Source organism: Cricetulus griseus, chromosome 8 (assembly GCF_003668045.3).
Source record: "Cricetulus griseus strain 17A/GY chromosome 8, alternate assembly CriGri-PICRH-1.0, whole genome shotgun sequence".
Lineage (NCBI taxonomy): Eukaryota > Metazoa > Chordata > Mammalia > Rodentia > Cricetidae > Cricetulus > Cricetulus griseus.
Window position 1 is genome coordinate 63121251 of NC_048601.1, and position 24824 is coordinate 63146074.

At 43.2% G+C, this 24824-nt stretch overlaps 1 protein-coding gene across 2 annotated transcripts in view; it reads right to left on the minus strand.

The window, feature by feature from the left end:
* Rmnd5a (required for meiotic nuclear division 5 homolog A) overlaps positions 1–4808 on the minus strand; it is a 54004-nt gene extending 49196 nt beyond the window's left edge. Inside the window, exon 1 of one of the 2 annotated variants that reach the window (XM_027429531.2) lies at positions 4483–4807. In XM_027429531.2, the coding sequence (XP_027285332.1) occupies positions 4483–4624 (142 nt within the window). In that variant the 5' untranslated portion in view covers positions 4625–4807. Of the gene's footprint in view, positions 1–4482 lie in introns of both variants that reach the window. The other variant, XM_027429532.2, reaches the window with a different exon arrangement.
* Positions 4809–24824: the final 20016 nt, after the last annotated feature.

Here is a 24824-nt window from a genome sequence, read left to right on the forward strand (position 1 = left end):
ACACACAATACCTTCTTTAAGCAACTCACAAAACCTAATCTTATTAAGTGTAACTACACAGCCAATTCCATTTTAAAAAGTAACACATTACCCTACTGTACTTTTGTTGTTGTTGTTTTTGTTTTTTCAAGACAGGGTTTCTCTGTGGCTTTGGAGGCTGTCCTGGAATTAGCTCTTGTAGACCAGGCTGGTCTCGAACTCACAGAGATCCACTTGCCTCTGCCTCCTGAGTGTTGGGATTAAAGGCATGTGCTGCCACCTCCCGGCCAAATTCTTTTTTTTTAAATGTTTCTGAAAACTGGCATCTTCATCATCTGTCAGTTAGGCAACTAGGAGATCCTGGAACAAGAATAATAGGGTTGCTTGTTCCCAGAAAGCCTATTTATTGTTTGGATTCAAACTATCTGTATGTATTATCTACTCAAAATAAATAAAAATGTAAAAAGAGAAAAAAAACTCCTTTGGGTATACATACACAGCTCAGTGGTCAAGAGCTTGCCTAGCATTCATAAGGTCCTGGATTTGATTCCTAGTACAGCCAAATTTCTTTTAGTAATAGTCTAAAAATAACCAAAAAATAATACAGCACACCCTTAACTGTTACAATTATAATTCCCCAACTACATTTTAAGCATTTTGTCAAACTGTTACCAAAATTGTGTCCGCTTCTTTTGTTCTTCATTCTACCACAAAATGCTAACAAAAAAAATATTTAATATATTTTCCATTAGGAAAATGCTAAGGGTGGGGGGGGGGTAATAATTATCACAAGCCAGATCACAAAAGCAGAAATGCTGGCCATGTTTCTGTCCTTTGAGCTCAGATCAGCCATCTTTACCTTGCTGTGCTTTGCTTTATTATACCTAATATCCTAATATCCTAACCTCACAAGTACCAGTGTCTGGAACTGAGGATAAAACCACATATGTATCTACAAGCCAATGTGAAGACAAGTGCACATACATGTATGAGTAAGCCATCGCCCACATCAGATCAAGGGACACATACATGTATAAGTAAGCCATCTTCCAAGTTAGACCAAGGGACACATACATGTATGAGTAAGCCATTGCCCACGTTAGACCAAGGGCATATTGGAAAAGATCCCTAGCCAGCATCAACCACAATGATCTTATACTGGACCCAATTTTTCCCTTCTGAGAAAACTCCTACTAAAAGGGGGACACAGCTAAAGGACAGGTGTGTGCTCCTCTCCTTTAAGTTGGGGGAGTTCATGAACTTTAACTTCAATCAAAATAATTCAGGCTAAGCAGAAGAGCTCAATACAATTCTTGAACTTCTGACAAAGCAGGTTAAAAAGTGGTCTTACTGTCCCAGACCAACATAGTGCTCCCTGTTTTCCATTTGCCATGAATGAAACTCTGTGTATCCCTTTCACTTCAGGTACCCCAGTGAGGCCTATCCTCCTGCCTCCAGGCCCTATCCAAGGCAACAAAGAGAAGCCTCTTGAGTCAGGCTCCATGAAAAGTAATGGCCACGTTCAACCAGACTTCTCTAAGCTCGCCCTAACCTCTACTGTCCCTTTATCCTCCTAGCTGCCCTACAACCACCCAAATTCAAGGCCTGAATTTCCTTCTCTGAGTCTTATACTCCATTATTCCTCTAGCAGAAGCTGGACACTACACACACACACACACACACACACACACACAAAAAAAAAAAAAAAAAAAAAAAAAAAAAACACAACCCACCAGATGTGAGTGACTATCCCACACCACCCTCATTCTCCTGAAGAATATGCATTAAGAAACCTACATTTTAAAGAGATAGCTAATAGCGAGATTTCATACAAAACAATTTAGGTGTTTACAACCTGGAGCACAGTAAGAGCTTACTAACTATATCTAAGTGCAACCAGTTTCCAACACAAACTTTAGAACTATGGTCATTTATTACAGTTGTCTGTGATCCCTCTTACCTCAGACACCCCACTACAGACTCAGATCAAACCTACAAAATTATGGCTTTTTAAAATTGGTCTAATCCCCGCTACTGGTACAAGTGCTTCTGAAAGGGGAAGTTACCTACCACTATGTACAATGATCTGTCATTTACCTGGTCTGGCGGGCTAGTGTGTACAGTCCCCCAAAGTTCTGCTTCACTCATTCAAAAATATTACCTCTCTAGCTCTGAGCACAAGGTCCAGAGAACCCTGACAGAAGAGCCCAATTGCAGCCCCTCTCTCAGATCACAGTAAGCAGTCTACATTCCAAGCCTTAAGGCAGAGCAGGCATACCTTTGAAAGGGGAATAATTAAGACTCAATGTAATATCCACCGCCCATCACCTGCATGAAATTTTAATTTAGAAATTAGCTTCTTCAAAGAGACCACAACCAGATACCAAAGCATATTTATCTTTACCCAAAAGAACACCTTTTTTAAAAACTACTTTTCATCACTTAATCTTATTCAATTAAACTACAAGAGCTGCCACAGAGGACAGCAGGCATTTGGTTTGCAGGAAGGTTTAAATGGGGGTGGGGGGGGCTGAAAAATGAAGAGAACAAACACAACTATGTGTTTAACAGCATGGCATACTGTGGCTACTAACCCTCACACCATAGTTGTGAAAAGTTCCCCTACTGAGCAGAGACACCTAAAATCCCTGCCTTGGCAATCTTTACAATCATTTTATCCATCTGGGACTGGCTCTAACTTTGCTAAAACAAACCTCACATTCACATCTTTCTTCTACTTATTCATTCTTGTTATGAACCCTACATTCCCATCTTCTCTCTCAGATCCTCCCTGTCTAACCCCCCAATCTCTGGTCTGGTCCCAAAAAGGGAACATCCCTTCACCTCTCCAAGTAGAAGCCCTATATTCACTTTTTCCCTATTGGCTTCTTCCTTTTTGGTGAGAAGACAAAGATGTCCTCTGGGGAAGGGGATGTGGTGTCTTCAAGCACTGAATCTGAACCACCTTGCATTGCCTTCCACTTCAGTATGCACTGTATTTTTCTTAGCTCCAATCATCTGGCTTGACCATGAAATGGTCAAATGACAGACAGGCCTCTCTTTTCCTGCCTCTCTCCCCCTTTCACTTCTGCTCTACCTTGGTTGTGTTTACAGCCTAAGATCCTTCATCCCAGAGCCTATGATCTCCACTGCTGTCTTAGAAGTATCAGAGAACACAGGTAGCAAGCATACCAGTAATCGAAAACACTAGAAAGATAAAGACAGGAGGACCATGAGTTCAAAGCTGGCCTGGGCCACACCGTGAGACTATCTCAAAACACCACACAGGAAAGAAGACAAGTTTTAGTCTCTAGGATATCCCAAGATCTTTGCTGTATCTTCAGCAAACCCTTAACTCTATCTGACAAATCAAAATTCACCAGTCGTTTCCAGATTCCCTCACACCCTCCCTTATTCTGTTTGTATCAACTATATTATCACAACCAAAACATATGTCTTTCCACATGCAGCCATCAACATCCGTTTGCCATATGTTTATGTAGAAACCCCTATTACAGTTAAAATAGTCGTCGTCCCCCCATATCAATATTTCAACCAATGGCTCCAGCTTAGCTCTTTCCCAGAGTTCCAAAGTGACAGCTGTGTCAGAAGTTGTCAGACTCCTTTACCAGGGAGGGACAGTCACCCTCAACTGAACTGTCTGGGAAAGGAAGGTGAAGAGGAGAGGGGAGGGGAGGAGAGGAGGGAAGAGGAGAGAGAGGGGCAAGGCTAACATTGCCTTCACCTCCCGTGGTACATCTGCTTTTCTCCCGGGCTACCAAGCATCCCTTAAATTTCTGTTCAGCCCACCAACCGACCAGGGCTCGGCCTCTTGAATGAATCCCTTACAAGTCTTTTACCTCTCAAAAGAGATGGCACTGTAGGTCCCAAATACCAGACCTTCAATGTTATTTTTAAAACACAAAACCCTTCCTCAAGTTAGCCCTAGCATCTGCCCTCCAAGACGTAGGCCAATTAATGAAACAATCCAGGCAAAGCACTTTCTACGGAAAACCCGTTTTGTGAAAGGATTAACAAGTACAAACCGGACCAGGTTAAGGCAAGTAAGTAACAACCCGACAAGTGCTCCCATCGGTCTCAAGAGAAGCTACAGCTGAACGGTTTGATTCGGCCAGCTTCCTAGGAATCTAGAGTTCAGAAAAGCTGCCTGCTCACAACAGCCCAGCTCTGAAGTTGCAGGAGCGGCTGATGTGAAAACCCACAGCTAAAATCATTCAACTCTCTAACCCCAGAACCACCAGGGGGAAAAAAAGTCTCCGAGACGGAGGAATTGGACAGAGCCCCGAAGCAGACCTTCTTCATCACTCGCACACCTGCGGCCCGCACGACCACCCAAGACCCGCGCCCCGCGCCGTGTGCAGCGGACTGCTCCCCGAGGCCACCGCGTTTCCGGGTGGGTCCGTGAGAGGAGGGAAAGTCGCCGCGGCCTGGGGAACCAGCAGACGCAGCGACGGGCCCCGACCCCCGAGCGGTCGCCCTCACCGTGGCTCTGCAGGATCTCGTGCTTGAGGCCGCCGGTGTAGTCGATGAGCTCCTCCAGGCCGCGCTCGCACAGCTGCCCGTAGCCCGAGAACTTGTGCAACACCTTCTCCAGCTCGCGCTCCACCGTCACGCACTGATCCATGCCGGAGACCGCGGCGCTCGGCTCCCCGCAGCGATTCGGTCCGGGCCCCACCGAGGCCGCGTCCTGTTCCTCGTCCCCCAAGGCGGCGGGCGGCACGGGAGGCTAAGGCGAGGCGGGCGCGCTAGCCGCGGCGCCGGGGTAGCCCCGCGCAGCCCGTGCCCGCCCGCCCCATGGCGCCCCGGCCCCGCCGCTCGCGCTCTCTCGCCCGCCCCCACCCGGTGCCGCGTCCCGCCCCGGGCCCCCCGGCTCGCCGCGTTCGGCTGCCCCCCGGCGGCGCCGCCGATTGTTTTGTTTTCACGGGAACCGGCCGATGATGACCTGGTTCTCCCGGGCGGCACCAAGAGCCGCGGCCCGGGAGGGGGTCGAGCCTCCCTCACGAGCGGAGGAGGAGGTGGCGCGGGCCGTACCAAGCGCGGGCTCGGTGCGGGGTGTGTGGGGGAAGCAGCGGGCCGGCGCGGGCGGAGGGACGCGCCGGCGTTCGGAAGGCGTGGGCCGTACCACGCGGGAGGCGGCGAGGGAGCGCGGCGAGGGAGGAGCGAGCGGCGCGATTGGCCGGCGCGGCTCAACAGGGAACTTTAGCGATCGCGTCAACTACGCGGCCGGTAAACAAGAGGGTGGAAACCGTCCCCGGCTACTCCGCCCAGAAGCGGAAGACGGACCAATGGACGCGGGGGCTAGGAGGGAGACGAACGTCCTCCAATCCCCGGCCGCGGCGTAAAGCTTTAGCCAATCCGGGAGGAGGGGCCAAACCAATGCGGTCGCTGTTGGAGGGGGGTGGCAGGGAGGGCACAGAGAGGATCTTCTCCTACCGGGATGCCGCGAGGGGAAGCCAGACAGAAATCCGCAGGGCTGCTTTCCACGGGACTTCGTCCTCGTCGCAATTCGTGTTATCTCCGCATGGCATCTTGACCAAAGTTCCGGCATTGAGGCCCGCCTCCCGGGACGAAAGGCAGTCAGTCAGGCCGCCTGGGGGCGGAGGGCGCGGGTGGGGTCGCTCACCCGGTGGAAGAAGGTGGTGGCTCTTCCAGGGATGGCCAGCGCCCGGCCTCGTCTAGCCCTCGTTCCCCGCAGTCCCCCGGCCTGCGAGTGGCCTTTCCTGTCTCCTCGTCCACACGCCGGGCGTATTGGCAGCGGTCACGAACACGCGTCGGCGAGCTGGGCAACCTGGCCCTTGCTCCTTGCCCTTACCTTGACGCAGGCTTTGCCCTGGTTCACCACGGGCTTCCGGCCTTGGCTGGTGCCTCTTTGCTCACCAGGCTTCTACCCCACTACCCTTTCGCCAAATCCTTGCCTCACACCTTCCGCACTTGCCCATGGCTGGGCCTCAGACAGTCCTCCTTCCAGGTCCCGAAGTTCCCAGCTTGCCTGTCTACTCATCTCCACTTCACCTCTGTCTCCTCACATTTTCTCCATCAGTCCACCATATCTCTTATGGCACCGTTTTTGTTTTTTGCTTTTTTTTCACATCATTTGGCGTTTCATTTGTTTTCTTGCACCACTTAAGTAAAGCTGTGAAGGGCAACCCCCTTTGTTGTGGTCTGTTTTCTAGAACACTGCCTGAAACATAGTGGACAGTCTTTGTTTTCCTTTAATTAAGGTGGTAACCTTTTTGAAAACTATTTCCGTTTCCATCATGTGGAAGCAAGTGGAAAAAAACAAACAAACGACAGCCAGGCGTTGGTGATGCATGCCTTTAATCCCAGCACTCGGGAGGCAGAGACAGACGGATCTCTGTGAGTTCGAGGGCAGCCTGGTCTACAGAGCAAGTTCCAGGATAGGCTCCAAAGCTACACAGAGAAACCCTGTCTCGAAAAACCAAAAAAAAAAAAAAAAAAAAAAAAAACAAAACAAAACAAAAAAAACCCAACGACAACTTCCCTGGGTGGTTGGACTTAATGGGTTAATGTCTGATGGCCTGTGATGATTGGTGCCTGGTATCCAGGGCTCCTTTCTAACCCTTATCACACCATTTATCCCTCTTTCTTAGTAGATGGCCCTGATTCCTGCTTCACGAAGATAAAAACCGTTTAGCTCCAGCAACCTTACCATTCTCCCCCAAGGCTTTTCTAGCTAACATCCATATTGTGTAAGTCTCAGACACCCAAAGGAACAAAACACCCTCTTCCTTTCTAAGACAAGCTGGAGGGCAACTGGGCATGATCCTAGATCTTCCTGGCCGCTGTACTTTGGTTCTTCCTTCCTCCTTTGGGGCTGGAATGCCCGGAAGTGTGGGCAACCTTCCCTGGGACCTTGGAGCTGTTTCCCTCTTACTGCCACACTGCACAGACAGATCTGCACTTGTGCATCAAACCAAGGATCGCCTTGACAAATCTATTATTTTTTTTTTCCTCTTTCCCCTCCTATTGGTAGAATAGCTAAACGGTGTAATCCATGTTAGGCCTTCAACATAATTCCTGGCACAGGTAAGCGCTATTATTAGCCACCAATCAAAAATAAACAATGACTCTTCATTATCTGCAGCTTCAAATCCAGTGAGCCGCAGTGATGCTGGGTGTAACCTGTCGTAGTCCCATCATATTACCCAGTACTCTCATACTCATTGTGAGCTGAGCACAGCTCTTCATGCCACCCCATCCCTGAGACAGTACAAATTTTATTTGTTGGTAACACCTGAGCCTGCACAGATAAACAAAGTACTGGTCCATACTTAAAAGTGATGTAATCAAAAATGTAGTTCTTTAACTGTACTAACCACATTTCAGATCGTCAGTAAGCTGTGACTAATGGCTACTGTACTAAGCAGTATAGAATGAACAGTTTCCTCCCTTTTGGAAGTTCTAGTAGGGCTGATTGAGACTTTAACCACAGTAAAACCACGAGGACTTCATCCAACACCTACATGCATATTGCACCGTATTTCTAGTTCAGTTTCTAGTTGACTACACCATGTGTACTGGCCAGGCTAATTTATTGCCACCTTGACAAAGTTGTCTATGAAGAGGAACTTCAACTGAGAAAAATGTCTCCATCAGATTGCTGTAAGCAAGCCTAATGGACATTTTCTTGATTAATGATTGATGTAGGAAAGACAAGCTCACAGTGCCACCTCTAGGCAGATGGTCCTGCCATGTCTAAGAAAACAGGCTGAGCAAGCCAGTCAGCAACATCCTTCCATGGCCTCTGCTTCGGTCCCTGCCTTGAGTTCATGCCCTGACTTCCCTCAGCCATGGAGTGTTATAAGTTGAAATAAACCCTCCCATCTCCTCCAGTTGCTTTTGGTTGTGCTGTTTTATCACAATAAAAGCCCTAAGACATTTATGTAACCACATTGGTAGATCCCAGATCAAACCTGACTTCTTTCTCTTCTTTTTGAGTTAAACAGAAAAAGTGCTCTCAAGTGTTTGTTAGAGGATAGTAATGCGTTGGGTGAAAGGAAGCCTCCAGCTTGAGTGGAGAGGTATAGTACTTAGACCGTCAGAGGCTTTTATGTTCCGGTTGTGTGGGTCTTCTCACCCAGTTCATGATTGTGTTAAGCCTGAGCACAGAATTCTCAAAGGATCTTTAGAAGCAAGAAGTACTTTGGGGGCTGAAGAGATGGTCTGGTAATTAAGAATACTTGCTACTCTTGAGGAGGTCCTGGGTTCAATTCCCAGCAGCTGACAACAACTCCCATTCCAGGGGATCTGATTCCCTATTCTGGCCTCTGCATGCACTAAACTTACATGGTTGAGGACAGGCATAAAAATAAATAAAATGAAACTTTAAAAAAAAAAAGGATTATGGTTTGACTATGAAATGTTCCCCAGGAGCTCATGTGTTGATCACTTGACGGTATTTGGGGAGTTTCTGCAAACTGTAGGATATGTGGTTTCCTTGGGAGAAGTAGATCCTGAAGGTGAGTCATTGAAAGTTGTGGTTGGTCCCCAACCCCTTCCTTGACTTCCTTACCCTTTATGAGGTGAAGAACCTCCATTCCATGTTTCTACTACAGTGGTGTTCTTCCTAGGGACACGAGGCAGAGCAAGCCCAGAGGGAATCCTCTGAAACCATCAGCAAAGTAAAAGCTTTTTTGGTGGTGGTGGTGGTGGTGGCGGCAGGCATTTTGTCACAGTGATGAGGGCAAGTAACAAATCCTGAAGAGAGAATTCAGTCTCCAGAGCAACTACCAATTGGTTTTTTTTTCTACAATTTTTGCATTTTTACCGTAAGAACAAACATACACACACTAAGGAAAGCCATTGCAGTGTTGAATAGACTCCTGGGACCACCTGCTGTTCACTATAGAGAATCTTTACAGTTATTCTGGACTTTGCTCTGGCCCCCCTCCACGCTAAACCTGATTCTCTGGGGCCTGTAAATAAACATTAACTAAAAGATAAAGAAGAGCTAGGGTGTCACTCAGTAGCTTAGTCGGAAAGCATGGGTATGCATAAGACCCTATATTTGATCCCTGTACCAGGTTAAATAAAAGGAACGGTGTATGGTTATTAATATTGAATCTCTGTTGACAGGATCTAGAGTCATTGGAGACAAGCCTCTATGCATGTCTGTAAGAGGGTATCTGGATTAGGTTGTATGATATGGGAAGAATCACCTTAAATGGAAGCAGGCACCATTCCAGGAGGGGTACCCCAGGCTGGATAAGGAGGAGAAGCCTCTGGGCTGTGGCTGCAAGGTGACAGCTGCTTCACACTCCTGCTGCTGACTTTGCTACTATATGGCTGTAGCTTTATTTTTGAGCCCAAACACACCATTTCATGCATCACTTCAGTCAATACTTTGCTGCAGCAACAAGGCAGCTAACTAATAAGGAGGTAGGGAGTTTTTGTCATTTGATTAAAATACACATTAATGTTAAGAAAACTAGAAGTTCAAATAAGAAAACAAAAATAAAAATCCTTTGAAATCCCAAGGCTTGGGATGGGGGTTGGGAAGAAGAACTTTGGGGTGAATTTCCCTAGTTATTCCCATGCAGATAACCCCATGTGCATTTTTACAAAGAGATTTCATTATATATACTACTTTACTATCTTATCGTCAAGAAAAGGTCTCATATATTCCAGGATGGACTCAAACTCATAATGTACCCAGAGATGAGCTTGAACTCCTGGTCTCCTATCTCTACGTCCCTGGTGCTGGCACTTCTAAGATTACAGGTGTATGCCACCATAACAGATGTCATATGGTACTAAGGGCCAAACCAGGGTTTTGTGCATTCTACCAACAGACCTTCATCCCTAACTCCATTTCACTATCTTATAAACTGCTTTTGTTGTCCAGTAACAACAACTACAACAACAAAAACCACAAAATTTTATTCTTTTTAAATAACTACTTTGCACTGGAGAGAAGGTTCAATGAGTAAGGTACTTGTCAAGCTTTAGGACACGAGTTTGGGTGCCCACAACCTACAAAAGTTTGGTGCCGTCATGTGTCTTTGCTCCTGGCACTTTTATTGAGAGATGGGGAGATAGAGATGGGAGGATGCCTAGAAAGTTCATGGGACAATTAGCCTGGTGTATTCCACGGCAAACCACAAGACATACCACCTTATACAAGTTAGAAGGTGAAGACTGATACCCAAGGTTGTCCCCTGAATCTACACATGCCATGAGGTATACATACCCTCATACATGTGAGCACACACATACACAACATTTTAAAATGGAAATTAAATGTGCCATTTTTTGTCAACTTGACACAAGCTAGATTGATCTGGGAAGAGACTGAGAAAATGCCTCTATCCAGTTGCCTGTAGGCAAGTCTGTAGGGCATTTTCTTAGCTAATGGTTGGTGTGGTCAAGCATAGCTCACTGAGGGAGGGACTGCCTCTAGGCAGGTGGTTCTGGGGTGTCTAAGAAAACAGACTGAACAAGCCAAGGGGAACAAGCCAGGAATTAGCACTCTGCTTCAGTTCCTGCCTCAGGTTTCTGCCTTGAGTTCTTACCCTGACATCCCTGACAATGAACTGTGACAGAGAGTTTCAAGAGGAAATAGACTCTCTTCTTCCCAAGCTGCTTTTGATCATGATCTTTAATGCAACAAAAGAAATCAAACTAGGACATAAAAGAACATATTGATTATTTCTTAGAATCTGGAAACCAGATAGAAGTAAGAAAAACCAACACACACACACACACACACACACACACACACACACACACACACACAAATAAAAAATAAAAACTTAAATTTCCTCTCCCAGATTTGAGAAATATTTTTTTACTTCCTTAAAAATATTTTTATGCAAAATATACTTTGAGATAAGGATAAGAAGGACCATGATCATGATTTTGAAAATGAATCAGCAAGGTTTTCACAGATCTTGGAGCAAGTGTCTGGCTTTGTTATAGCTCACAGCTAAAAAGGAAAGGGCAAACTGACAAAATGTGCTGTTAAGAAATACTGAATTATGGGAAATATTCCTCTTCAATATTTCACAAAATCAATTTTCATCATGTTCATTTCTGGAAATCACCAAGACCAGCTCGGGAAGTGAATGAAAGCACGAGGTATAGTGTTATATATTGACAACTTGAATGCTCTCTGCTCTTTGTATCCACTCTATGGTCTGGGACAAATTGACATTTGCCGGGTAGATGATGTTTGTTTGCATCGTGACTCTCTAGGATCAGTAAGCAGTGCAAAAACTAACATGTTTCTTCTATGCCAATCTCCCGCTTTCTTCTGCATTCACAGAAGTTAGCCCCTCCACAGCAGCCAAGTTCTCACAGCATAGCCTTCAGGACTCTTCAGGCTAGAGTGGTTCTAATCTGGCTAGCAAGCAAAAATGCTGCTCTCCTCTAGACTTCTAGTGAGGATGGTGTCTGGTGTCTGGTGTCTGGTACGCAACCACTGGGAGTACTTACGCCTTACAGACCTGTTCGTCTAGATTTTATTGGTCTGACTCATTTTCTTTCTATAATCTGGATGTCTTAGTTTCCTGACCTCTCTTTTGTGTGCTTTACTGGATAGGGCAGGAAGGATGCTGACTCTGTAACTTTGAAGTAATTCTTTCAATGCCTCAGTCTCCTTATCTATAAAATGGCTAACTTAGATGAGGTAAACTGCATCTTCATTTCAGCCAACAATGAATGACAGAGATGTCAACGCTTATTAAGTAACATGAAATGCTGCACAACGAAACAGGGATGGGAAGATGCTTTTGAAAGCTTGAGTTTGAATCATGACTGCCTCTTTACTGGAATGTAATGAAGTGTGTGTGGGGGGGTGGTAGCCTGTGTCTTTTTGTAGGTGAGTTAAAACCATTAATATTGAGGGATATTAATGACCATTGATTGTTAATTCTTGTTTGTTTTGGATTTGTTGGTGGTAATGGTAGTATTGTGTGCAGATTTCCACTCCTTTTTCCACTCCTTTTGGCTGTTGGCAAAGTGGGATTATCTATTGCCTATGTTTTTGTGGGTTTAGTTAACTTCCTTGGGTTGGAGTTTTCCTTCCAGAACTTTCTGTAGGGCTGGATTAGTGGATATGTATTGTTTAAATCTGGTTTTGTCATGGAATATCTTGTTTTCTCTATCTATATTGATTGAAAGCTTTGCTGGGTACAGTAATCTGGGTTGGTATCCATGTTCCCTTAGTGTTTGTAGGACATCTATCCAGGACCTTCTGGTTTTCAGAGTTTCCATGGAGAAGTCTGGTGTAATTCTGATAGGTTTGCCTTTCTATGTTACTTGGCCTTTTTCCTTTGCTGCTCTTAATATTCTTTCTTTATTTTGCATATTTGGTGTTTTGATTATTATGTGGCGAGGGGACTTTCTTTTGTGGTCCACTCTATTTGGTGTTCTGTAAGCTTCTTGTACTTTCATTGGCATGTCTTACATTAGGTTGGAAAAGTCTTCTTCTATGTTTTCTGCACCTTTGAAGTGGGTTCCTTCACACTGGGAGAAATACATTCATTGACTAAAGAAAATCTTAAGTCCAACAAATCCCTAACACAAAATATCCAGGAAATATGGGACACTGAGAAAAGGCCAAACCTAAGAAAAGAGGTATAGAAGATGGTGAAGGAACCCACAAGACCCAGCAATTCCACTCTTAGGCATGAACCCAAAAGATTCATACAACAAGGACATCTGTTCAACCATGTTCATAGCAGCATTATTTGTAATAGCCAGAATCTGGAAGCAACCTAGATGCCCCTCAACTGAAGAATGGATAGAGAAAATGTGCTACATTTACACAATGGAATACTACTCAGCAAACAAACAAACAAACAAACAAAAAACAATGGAATCTTGAAATTCGAAGGCAAATGGATGGAACTAGAAGAAACCATCCTGAGTGAGGTAACCCAGTCACAAAAAGACAAACATGGTATGTTCTCACTCATATATGGATTTTAGACATAGAACAAAGGATTACCAGCCTACAATCCACACCACCCGAGAAGCTAGGAAACAAGGAGGACCGTAAGAGAGACATACATGGTCCTCCAGAGAAGGGGAAAGGGACAGGATCTCCTGGGAGTACGAGGGAAGGGTAGAGGGAGTTAGGAGAAAGAGAAGTGGAGAGGAGGAGGGGTGAGGAGGACATGAGGGAGCAGGAAGTTGAGTCAGGGGAAGAATAGAGGAGAGCAAGAAAAGGAAGACCATAATAGAGGTGCCATTATAGGTTTAAAGAGAAATCTGACACTAGAGAAATGTCCAGAGATCTATAAGGATGACCCCCAACTAAGAATCTAAGCAATAGTGGAGAGACTACCTTAAATGCCCTTCTCCGATAATGAGATTGATGACCACCTTATATGCCGACCTAGAACCTTCATCCAGTAGCTGATGGAAGCAGAAGCAGACACCCACAGATATACACTGACCCAAACTCCTGGAATCCAGTTGCAGAGAGGGAGGAGTGATGAGCAAAGGGGTCAAGACCAGGCTGGAGAAACCCACAGAAACAGCTGACCTGAACAAGCAGTTGCTCACGGACCCTAGACTGACAGCAGGGAAATCAGCATAGGACCGATCCAGACCCCCTGAATGTGTGGGTCAGTTAGGAGGCCTGGGCAATCTATGGGGCCTCTGGTGGTGAATCAGCATTTATCCCTTGTATATGAATGGACTTTGGGAGCCCACTCCACATAGAGGGATACTCTCTCAGCCTAGACACATGGGGGAGGGCCTAGGCCCTGCTCCAAAGGTTATGACAGATTTTTGAAGATCCCTCATAGAAGGTCTCACCTCCCTGGAAAGCAGAAAGGAGATGGGCTAGGGGGTCAGTGGGGGGCAGGGGAGGAGGGGAGGGAGAGGGAACTGGGATTGACATGTAAAACAAGCTTGTTTCTAATTTAAATTTAAAAAAGAAGAAAAGACTTAATACAAAGAAATTACAAACAGTGGAATAAAATAATGTAAGTAGTAACAGAATCACTAAAGAAAACCCAAACTGAGGGCTGGAGAGATGGCTCAGTAGTTAAGAGCACTGCCTGCTCTTCCAAAGGTCCTGAGTTCAATTCCCAGCAACCACATGGTGGCTCACAACCATCTGTAGTGAAATCTGGTGCCCTCTTCTGGCCTGCAGACATACATGCAGGCAGAACACTATATACATAATAAGTAAATAAATTAAAAAAAAAAAGAAAAGAAAACCCAAACTGAGATAACACTGTGTCTTGTCCAGTAGACTTATTTGTCTGTGCTTGAAAGGAACAGTGAGGACTGAGGAAAGAAATAGACAAGAAACAGTAGATAGAGTCAGGAGGGCATCATCCAGTGACTACCCAAGTTTATTGCTCCAACTTCTTATATACCCCAATCATGGGTATACCCCTTCTTATATACCCCAATCATACCCCAAGGGGGAGGGGGGGCAAAAGACCTCCTTACCATGATACAAAGAACAAACAAGTTTAATTACCTCCTTAAAACACAAAAGATCAGTAACCACACTGTAAACCAAATATCCTCAATTCCCCCAATTAAAAACAAACAAACAAACAAACCCCACAAACTAATAGATTGTATGAGAAAACAGGACCAACTTTCCAGTGCATCCAAGAAGAAGACTTCACCATCAAGGATAGACATCACCTCAGAATAAAAAGGTAGAAAAAGATACAGTAAGCAAATAAACCCCAAAAGTAAGAAGGTGTCTATTTTAATATCTGACAAAATAGACTTCAAATCAAAACTGAAGAGATAGAGAAGCACACTGTGTATTCATTAAAAGAAAAGTCCACCAAGAAAATATGGTGGTTCTAAGCGTTACTGCACCAAATACAAGGGCACTCGAGTTCATTTTTTTTAAACTTGCAACAGCTTAAACCACATACTAACACAGTGATCGTGGGTAACTTCAGTACCTCATTCTTGGCGATAAATAGGCCATCCAGACAAAAACTAAACAGGGAATCATTGGTGCTAAATAATGTCATAAATAAAATCGGCCTAGTATACATCTACAGAACATTCCACCCAAATGCTAAAGAATATAACTTCCTCTCAGCACTTTATGGAACTTTCTCCAAAACTGACTACATACGTGGACACAAAGCAAGTCTCAACAGATGAAAAAAAAAAAAAAACTTGAAATATCGCCCTACATTCTGTTTGACTACCACTGATTAAAGCTTGATAGCAATGACAGAAAGTTTACAAACTCATGGAAACTGAATAACTCACAACTGAATGAAAACTGGATCAAAGCAAAAATCAAGAAGGAAGTTAAAAATTTTTGGAACTGAATAAAAATATGAAGGTCGTTCTAGGAGGGGAGTTGATAGCACTAAGTCCCTACATCAAAAAACTCTTCTCAGTAACTTAGCAACACTCCTGAGAGCTTTAGGACAAGAAGAAATAATACCCTAAAAGAGGAGAAGGCAAGAAACAATCAAACTCAGGGTTGAAACAATGAAATATAAACAGGCAAACAAACAAAACTTAAAATGAGTGATCTAAAGGAAGACTTACTTCTTTGAGAAAATCAACTAGAGTAAGAAAGCCTTAGCCAAATTAACCAAAAGACACACAGAGAAGATCCAAATTAATAAAATTAGAGATAAAAGAGGCACCATACCACAGACATCAAGGAAATGCAGAGAATCATAAGGACATACTCCAAAAATCTGTACTCCACCAAATTGAAAAAAACTAAAAGAAATGAATGAATTACTTGATATGAAAGTTAAATCAAAACCAAATAAGCAATTTAAACAAATCCCAAACTCCCAGTGAAATAGAAACAGTAATCAGTAAATCTCACAACCAAAAGAGTCCAGGGCCAGATGTGCTCAACTCAGAAAACTACTAGAACTTCAAAGATGAATTCATGCTGATACTCCTCAACTTCTTCCACAAAACAGAAACTGAAGGAACAGTTACTGATTCTTTTTATGAAGCCACTATCACCTGGTACCAAAACCACACAAGACCCAACAAAAAAGAAAAGTATAAACCAATATTCCTTATGAGCATAGATGCAAAATTTCTCAAATTACTTGCAAACCAAATCTAAGAACACAACAAAAAGGTTGTCCAGCACCCCAGAGATTCAGGGACAGTTCAACATACATAAATCAATAAACACAATCCATCATATAAACAGACTGAAAGACAGAAGCCACACAATCATCATCTCATTAGATGCAGAAAAGGCCTTTGATAAATTCCAGCATCTCTTCAGGGTAATAGTTATGGAGAGTCTGTGCATACAAGGTCATATCCCAAAACAATAAAGGTGATTTCCAGCAAGCATTTAGGTGAAGTCAATATTAACCTAATTGAAGAGAAACTTAAAGTATTTCCACTAAGACAGGAACAAGACAAGTATGTCCATTCTCTCCCTACTGTCCAATATAGTACTTGAAGGCTCTGCTAGAGCAGTAAGACAACTGAAGGAGATCAAGGGAACACAAACAGGAACAAAGTATCTTTGTTGGCAGATGATAGCAGTTTATACACAAAAGTTCCTGAAGACTCCACCAAGAAACTTCTACAGCAAAGTAGAAGGATACAAAATTAACACCCATAGACACACACAAACAAAAACAAAAAGAAAAATGGAGAAAACAACACCTTTCACACTAGCCTCAAAAAAAAAAAAAAAAAGAGTAATCTTGGGGTAACTCAAGATAGTGAAAGACTTGTTTAATAAAAACAATAGTGAAGAAAAAAATTGAAGAAGATGGAAAGATCTCCATTATTAACATTGTGAAAATTGTTATACTACCCAAAGTAACCTACAGATTCAATTCGATTACCATCAAAACTGTATCACAATTCTTCACAGAAATTAAAAAAAAACTTTCACTTCATATGGAAACACATACAAACACACATACAAAAGGAAGAAAGAAGGAAAGAAGAAAAAGAAAGGAAGGATGGAAGAGAAAGAGAGAAAGAAAGAAAGAGAGAAAGAAAGACGGAAGGAAAGAAAGACACAATTCTGAATACTAAAAAAACTCATGGGGGTATCACCATCCAGATTTCAAGATGGATTACAGAGCTATGGCATAAAAGCAGACTCTGCTCAATGAAATTAAATTGAAGACCCAGACATAAGTCCATAAACTTATGGACTTCTGTTTTGTTTTGTTTTGTTTTGTTTTTTCAAGACAGGATTTCTCTCTATAACAGCCCTGGCTATTCTGGAACTCAGTTTGTAAATCAGGATGGCCTTAACAGAGTTCTGCCTTCCTCTGCTTCCCGGGTGCTGGGATTAAAGGCATGCGCCACTACACCTGGCATGAACTCCTGATTTTTGACAAAGCAGCCAAAAATACACACCAGAGAAAAAACAGCACCTTTAAAAATAGTTCTGGTCAAACTGGATCACTGCATGCAGAAGTGTGCACACAGACATATTTCTCACCCTGGTCATTGCTTAACTCTAAAGGGATCAGGGCCTCCACATAAAACTGGGTATTTTGAGTCTGAGGGAAGGAAAAGTGGGGGGTTGAATTGAACTCACTGACACAGGAAAGGATTTTCTGAACAGATGCAAATATCGAAGGCACCAAGCTCAACAATTAGTAAGTGAAACCCCATGAAGCCAAAAGCTTCTGTACAGCAAAGCTTGTCATCACTCAGGCAAAGCAGCAGGTTACAGAATGGGCAAAGATCTTAACCAATTATACATCCGATATAGAGTTAATGTCTAAGATATATAAAACACTAAAATAACTGAATATCAAGAAAACAAATAACCCAATTTAAAAACAGTGTACAAAACTAAGCAGAGAGTTCTCAAAAGATGAAACATGAATGACTGAGAAACACTTAAAGAAATGTTCAACAGCCTTAGCCGTCATGGAAATTCAAATTACAACTACTTTGAGATTTCTTTTCATCTTATACTGGTCAGAATGCACAGGACCAATAAAACAAATGACGGCTCATACTGGAGAGACTGTAGAGGTAAGGAAAACACTCACTCATTGCTGGTGGGAGTGCAAACCTATACATCTACTTTGGAAATCTGTGTGGCATTCCTCAGGAAGCTGGGAATAAATCTACCTCAAGATCCAGCTATACCACTTGTGGTAGTTTGAATGTAATTGGCCCCATAATCTCACAGGGAGTGGCACTGTTAGGAGGTATGGCTTTGTTGGAATGAGTATGGCCTTGTTGGAGGAAGTGTGTCACTGTGAGGGCAGGCTTTGAGATTTCCTATGCTGAGGATATTGTCCAGTGTCTCAGTTGACTTCCTGTTACCTGCAAGACATAGGACTCTCAACACCATGTCTTCCTGCTTGCCACCATGATCCCCATAATGATGATAAGGGACTGAACCTCTGAAACTGTAAGCAAGCCACTCCAATTAAATGTTTCCTTTATAAGAGTTGCTGTGGTCATGGTGTCTTTTCACAGCAATTGAAACCCAACTAAGACACCACTCTTGGGTATTTTAGACCCAAAGACTCTACATCCTGCCAGAGAAACACTTGCTCAACCCTGTTCATTGCTGTTCTATTCATAATAACCAGAAATTGGAAAACACAAGACAAATATTGTATGTTTTCTCTTATTCTGGTTGTTAGTTTTTAAGCTTATGATTTGTGTGCTATGATACAAATAACCACAGAGGTTAGGTACTTATTAGTAAAGGGCCAAAGAGGATTTCCCAAAACAATAATAGAAGTAATAGAATATAGTATTATGGAGAGACAAAAGAGAAACTAGAATAGGAGCATTAAACAGGAAGATGGGTGGGAGAAAAAGGAGAATATGGGGAGGGACAACTAGACTAAAGACTGTTTGAAAAACCATATGGAAACCTACTAGTGTAGAAGCTTCCTAAAATATATAAATATATGAAAGAAATGTAAACAGAGTCACCAAATAATAGGGAAGACAAAGCCTCAACTAGACATCTTAAACCATCAAGTAAAACCTGCAGTGCTAGGAAAGATGCTATATCTTGTTGTGTTGTTGGCCAAAGGGACCTTATGGAAATCCCCAAAATTCACAGGCTATTGCCAAACCTATTGGTTGCTTCCCCCAATCTGGCAATAATGCCCTATTTTACTGAAGATAACACTTAATTTATGTCCTTGAACATGGGGACCTTCAGCTAGTGCCTTGCCAGAAGTTCTGTCCTACTGACTAGGGTCATAGTACTGGAAGGTATGCTGCATGGTTCATCTGAGGAGAAATGTAATTATCAATATCAGCCAGCACAAAATCTGCAAATTACAACAGTGACCAGTTTGTAAAGTATACCGATGCAATAGTGGCACAAATGTTACAGGAGCCACCAACTACTTTCTGCTTGGATTTAAGGTCCACTCCATGAAATGAAAGCCATACCTGACACTGCTAAAACGGGCAAGAACAAGAGACTGGCTAGGTCATGGGTCTAAAGGAAAACCTACTACTATTATTCTGCTAAAGGAACATAATATTAAAATGACTCTTAATGACAGATCAGTGCCTCATTCAACCCACATCAAAGAAACTTCTTGCAGTAAATGGTAATTAACATAGAAACCCACCACTGGACAATGTGCAAACAGTGATATGGAGCACTGGTATGCTTTCATCAAACCCCTTCCCTCAAAGCTCAGGGATCTATGGGGAAGGGGAAGGGGGAAGACTGTTAGGAGCCAGGGGAGGTGGATGACTCCAAGGAAACAATGTCTTCCAGACACAAGACTGGTGCACATATTAACTCAGAGACTGCAGAAGTATGCATAGTACCTTCACAGATTTAAGCTATATGGGGTCCCTGCCCTGAGATAAGGACCAGAAGTCCTACTCCTAACTGAGAAGCTGTCTGCAACTGACAGCCACAGGGAAAGGGAAAGCAGTTTTGCTCCTTTTTTTTTTTTTTTTTTTAGGAGAGATTTCATGTATATCTTTCCTTGTTTCTTTTTTCCTTTCCAAGATCCCATTCAAATGCCACACTCAGGAAATTCACAACCCCATGAGTAGAAAGAGAGAAAATGAACATAAATTTGGGAGGGTAGAGATCAGGGGAGGATCTTGCGGTAATTGGGTAAGAGGAAAACAAGGTCAAAAGATTTTGCATGGGAATTTTTTTTTTTTAAATGTGGGGTAGTCAAATGCATCTGTAACCCCAGCACTAGATGGATAGAAACAGATGCCTGGAGTTCACTGGGCAGCTAATCTAACCAAATTGGTGAGCTCCAGGTTTTGTGAGAGACCCTGTTGCAAAAAAGAGGGAATAATTAAGGAATATATCCAGTTTCAACTTTTCCCTATATACATTCACAAGTGAATGTGAACCTGCACATACATATATTTAGAACACACACACACACACACACACACACACACACACACAGGATTACACAGCTGATAAGATGGTAAAACCAGAATTTGAGTTCAAGTCTTTCAGATAAGTGACTATCTCAAGGAAGCAAAGGTTTGTATAGTTATCTGTGAAGCATGTGCTCTCCAGTAAATAGGAGATAATTTATCCTAAATTCTATGGTCTTGTGATAAGAGCACAAGGCTAAAATTCACAATTACAACTCCAGTAAGAAGAATAAGCAAACGAAGCCATAATTAGAACAAACATCACACCTCCAAATCCCTATTCTAGTTAGTTTGTAATCTCTGTCTCCCTCTGTCTCTGCCTCTCTTCCTCTCCCTCCCAGTGTAAATGCTTTGTACAGCATCACACCCATAGAATGAGGTTCTGTTTCTCCTTCTAATGACTCCTTCTAATGTTCTCTTTCCTTAACACCAATTGCGCTTGTGTTTTTGATGCACCTTACAGCCAAGCCAAGTTCACTTTCACATATCACTCGATCGCTTCCGCAGTTGAATGTGTACTTTAGGGTAACAAATAGTCCTAATACTTTCCTCTGGTCGCTGACATTTATATTTAAAACATTGACTACTAATGTTGTTATAATCTTGGGCAAACTCTTAACTATTAGGTCAGTTAAAAGCAGTAATTAAGGGCTGGAGAGACTGTCTGCTGTTAAGAGCACCTGCAGCATTTCCTAAGGGCCTGAGTTCAATTCCCAGCACCCACGCTCAGGCAGCTCACAACTGCCTATAATATAACTCTAGCAGCTCTTTGGGATGGGACACTCTCTTCCAGTCTCTGCATCCACATACACATGGGATGTATGGGATACAAACATACATAAAGAAAACAATTCTATTAAAGAACAGTAGGAAAAGTAAGATTTTAACTCATCTCCACCTATCTCATACAAAAGACTTTCTTTGCTTTCATCTGAATTTCTGACCCATTCCATCCTTGCTTTCTGGAGAACTTTTTATGACAATAATAAAGAATTCTCATCTTGCTTCCTCTGCATCTGGATGGAGACTCCATCTCTGTGCCTTCTTCTTCCCAGAATTCTCCTAGTCTGGTTGCCCCATCTATATATCTCCTGCCTGGCTACTGGCCAATCAGAATTGTATTAAACCAATATGAGTAACAATTATGAGTAATGACTATTGATGATTTGGGGGGTGGGGTGGGGATTTCAAGACACGGTTTCTCTGTGGTTTTGGAGCCTGTCCTGGAACTAGCTCTTGTAGACCAGGCTGGTCTCGAACTCAGAGAGATCTGCCTGCCTCTGCTTCCCAAGTGCTGGGATTAAAGGCGGTGTGCCACCACCGCCCAGCTGATGATTTTTTTTTTAAAGGAAGTCTTTGTTTCTCTTTTTTTCTTTAAAACAAGTTACAAGTAGCTCAGGCCAGCCTGGAACCTCTTGTGACTGAGGCTGACCTTGAACTCTCAGTTCCCCTTCACTCTTTCTTTTACTTTGTTGTTATAGTTTTGTTTTGTTTTGTTTTGAGACAGTGTTTCATGTATCCCACACTGGCCCTCAAAGGATGACATTTAACACAGTCTCAGCAATTCCCCAAATATACTTTTTATGTTTTTCCTGTCAAAACTTGTTTCCTTTAAAGGCAGTATTTTGTTTTGTCCTTTTTTGTCTTTGTTTTGTTTTAGACAGGGTCTCATGTATGCTAGACTGGCCTAAAACTCCTGATTCTCCTGCTTCCACACCCCTCCCCCACCCCCAAGTGCTGGGACTACAGGCAGGTGCCACCATGCCTATCCCCCTCAAAGGTTTGGATTTGTTCACTTCTTCTCTAGTACTGTGTGATTCTCTGTATTGGCCATCATCACTGTGTGCATCTCTGTGAGTGGGGCCTAAGGTGTGAACTGCTGAAGTAAAGTATTCATGGATACTGACATTCTGCAGAGGACTCCAGTTGCTAAAATAAACAAGTCCCTTATAATTGCTTTGGGGCCTCCTGATGGTGATACACAACCCTAACCCCAACACTCAAGAGGCAGAGGCCAAGGGTTACATAAAGTTCAAGGCCAGCCTAAGATGCATAGAAAGTCCCAGGCTAGCCAGAACCAGATAAACAAACAAACAAACAAACAAACAAAAATGACCCTTTGAGGCAAGCATGTGTCTGCATTTGCACAAACACCCACATACATCACAAGAGCACCAAGACTTCAAAAAGTGAGACAAGGGGCTGGAAACATGGCTTAGAGGTTAAAAGCACTGGCTGCTCTTCCAGAGGACCCAGGATAGATTTTTAGCACCCACAAGGCTTTTCACAACCATTTGCAACTCCAGTTCTGGCATCTGAGAGCACTTGAGATGTACATGCACAAACATGCATGAAGGAAAACACCCATACATATAAAAATAAATGATTTTTTTAGAGGTGATACAAGGTTGGATATCCTAGGCATCCCAGGACTTAAGGAGAGGCATGATGGTAAACACCATGAGTTCCTTTACTCCTTCCACATCCTAACAGGGCGCCTCCATCCCAGTTCCACAAGCAGATGTCACAAAACAAAGGTCCAAGTATAGCAGTCGTTCCCTCACCAAAGAGTGGAGAAATATGGCCCAATAGCAGAAAGCAAGACCAATGGTGTCTTCCCTAGACTCTAAACAGACACTGGTGGCACAAGTGAGCGTTCAGTGCCTCCTGACCCCTTAACTCAAGGCAGTGGGAGGCAGTGCTTCAACTCCTGAGCGTGTGGTTTTGGCAAGACCTGTCTGCCAAAACCTGACCGCTCACCCCCTGCCTAGTAGAAACAGGAAGTTCTAACAGGCAGAGTCAGCTGTTGAAACTGGACACACACCCAAGTCAGAGCCAAGCAGACAGTAGGAGTTGGTACTCCACTTAGCTGGGAATTGGTCAGTGTAGCAAGGGCGAAGCCGAACATTAACACCGCCATTTACCTGGTGGGTGTGTGGGCCCTCCAGTTTTGCCAAAGTTGTGTCAGCATGGCCCAGAGGGCCACTGCTTGTTAAAAATAAAAAGGAGAGGGAAGAGGAGAAAAGATAAAGGAGCAGAGGTAGTGGTAGGGAACAAAATCTCACAACAAGCTACCCAAAATGTTCAGGGTATGAAAGAACAACCATCCAAGAACCAGGAAAACAATGTATGAAAAAGACAAATCAGCATATATTAAGTTGTGAGATAAATTGAATGTTGAATTACCTAAAAGTGATACTAAAATAGGTATTATAAAAGGGTTCAGCAATAATTTGGCTTAGGGGGTAAAGGCACTTGCCACTAATCCTGACGGCTTGAGAGTTCAGTTCCTGGGCCCCACATGACTGAATGAGAGAATTAATTTCTGAGAGTCATTCAGAGCACTCTTTCTTACATACACAGCAAATACATAAGTACATACACATATACATATATACCTAGTAAATAAGTATCATAAAATGTTAAACCTCAGCAAAGAAATGGAAATGAAGTAAATAAAGATAGTAGAACAGAAAAGCACAGAAAATTCAATTCAAAACATGTGGAACAGACTCAGTAATAGAGTGAAAACACCAGAGATTAGAACCAGTGATTCTAAGGACAGAGCTGTGGAATACAGTCAAACCTGACAGACCCGTGGAATACAGTCAACCTGACACACCCGTGGAATACAGTCAACCTGACACACCCGTGGAATACAGTCAACCTGACACACCCGTGGAATACAGTCAACCTGACACACCCGTGGAATACAGTCAACCTGACACACCCGTGGAATACAGTCAACCTGACAGACCCGTGGAATACAGTCAACCTGACAGACCTGTGGAATACAGTCAACCTGACAGACCTGTGGAATACAGTCAACCTGACAGACCTGTGGAATACAGTCAACCTGACACACCTGTGGAATACAGTCAACCTGACACACCTGTGGAATACAGTCAACCTGACAGACCCGTGGAATACAGTCAACCTGGACAGAGAAAAAACAGTCCTAGAGATCCATGAGACGATTGGAGTATTCAAAAAAGCCTCATTTGGCAAGAGACTTGAACCTACAAATTCAAAAAACTGAATCAAATAAGGCAAGCACAAAGAAATTTGTGCCAAGTTACACACTCATTTCTGAAAGCTTAAGAAAACAATATTGAAAGAAAGCAGAAGTAGATATTACTTATAGGAAATGCCACTGTGAGTGACAGCAGATTTTTCTTTTTTCCCCGGTGTGTGTGTGTGTGTGTGTGTGTGTGTGTGTGTGTGTGTACCTAAAACTGGGGCTAGAAGGAAGTGGTATTTCTTTTCTTCTCAGACAAGGTCTCACACTAACCCAAGATAGCCTCAAACCTGAGGCCTCAGCCTCCAGACCATTGGAATTACAGATGTGCATTGCCATGTCCAGCTTTTATAACATTTTTTAAGTGCTAAAAGAAAAGAATCAACAGATAAAATTTCTTTCAGTGATGAAAGAGAATTCATCCCCAGAAAACCTATCCAGAAAGTGGCTAACCAGAAAAGAAATGAGAAAAGAAGGAACTGTG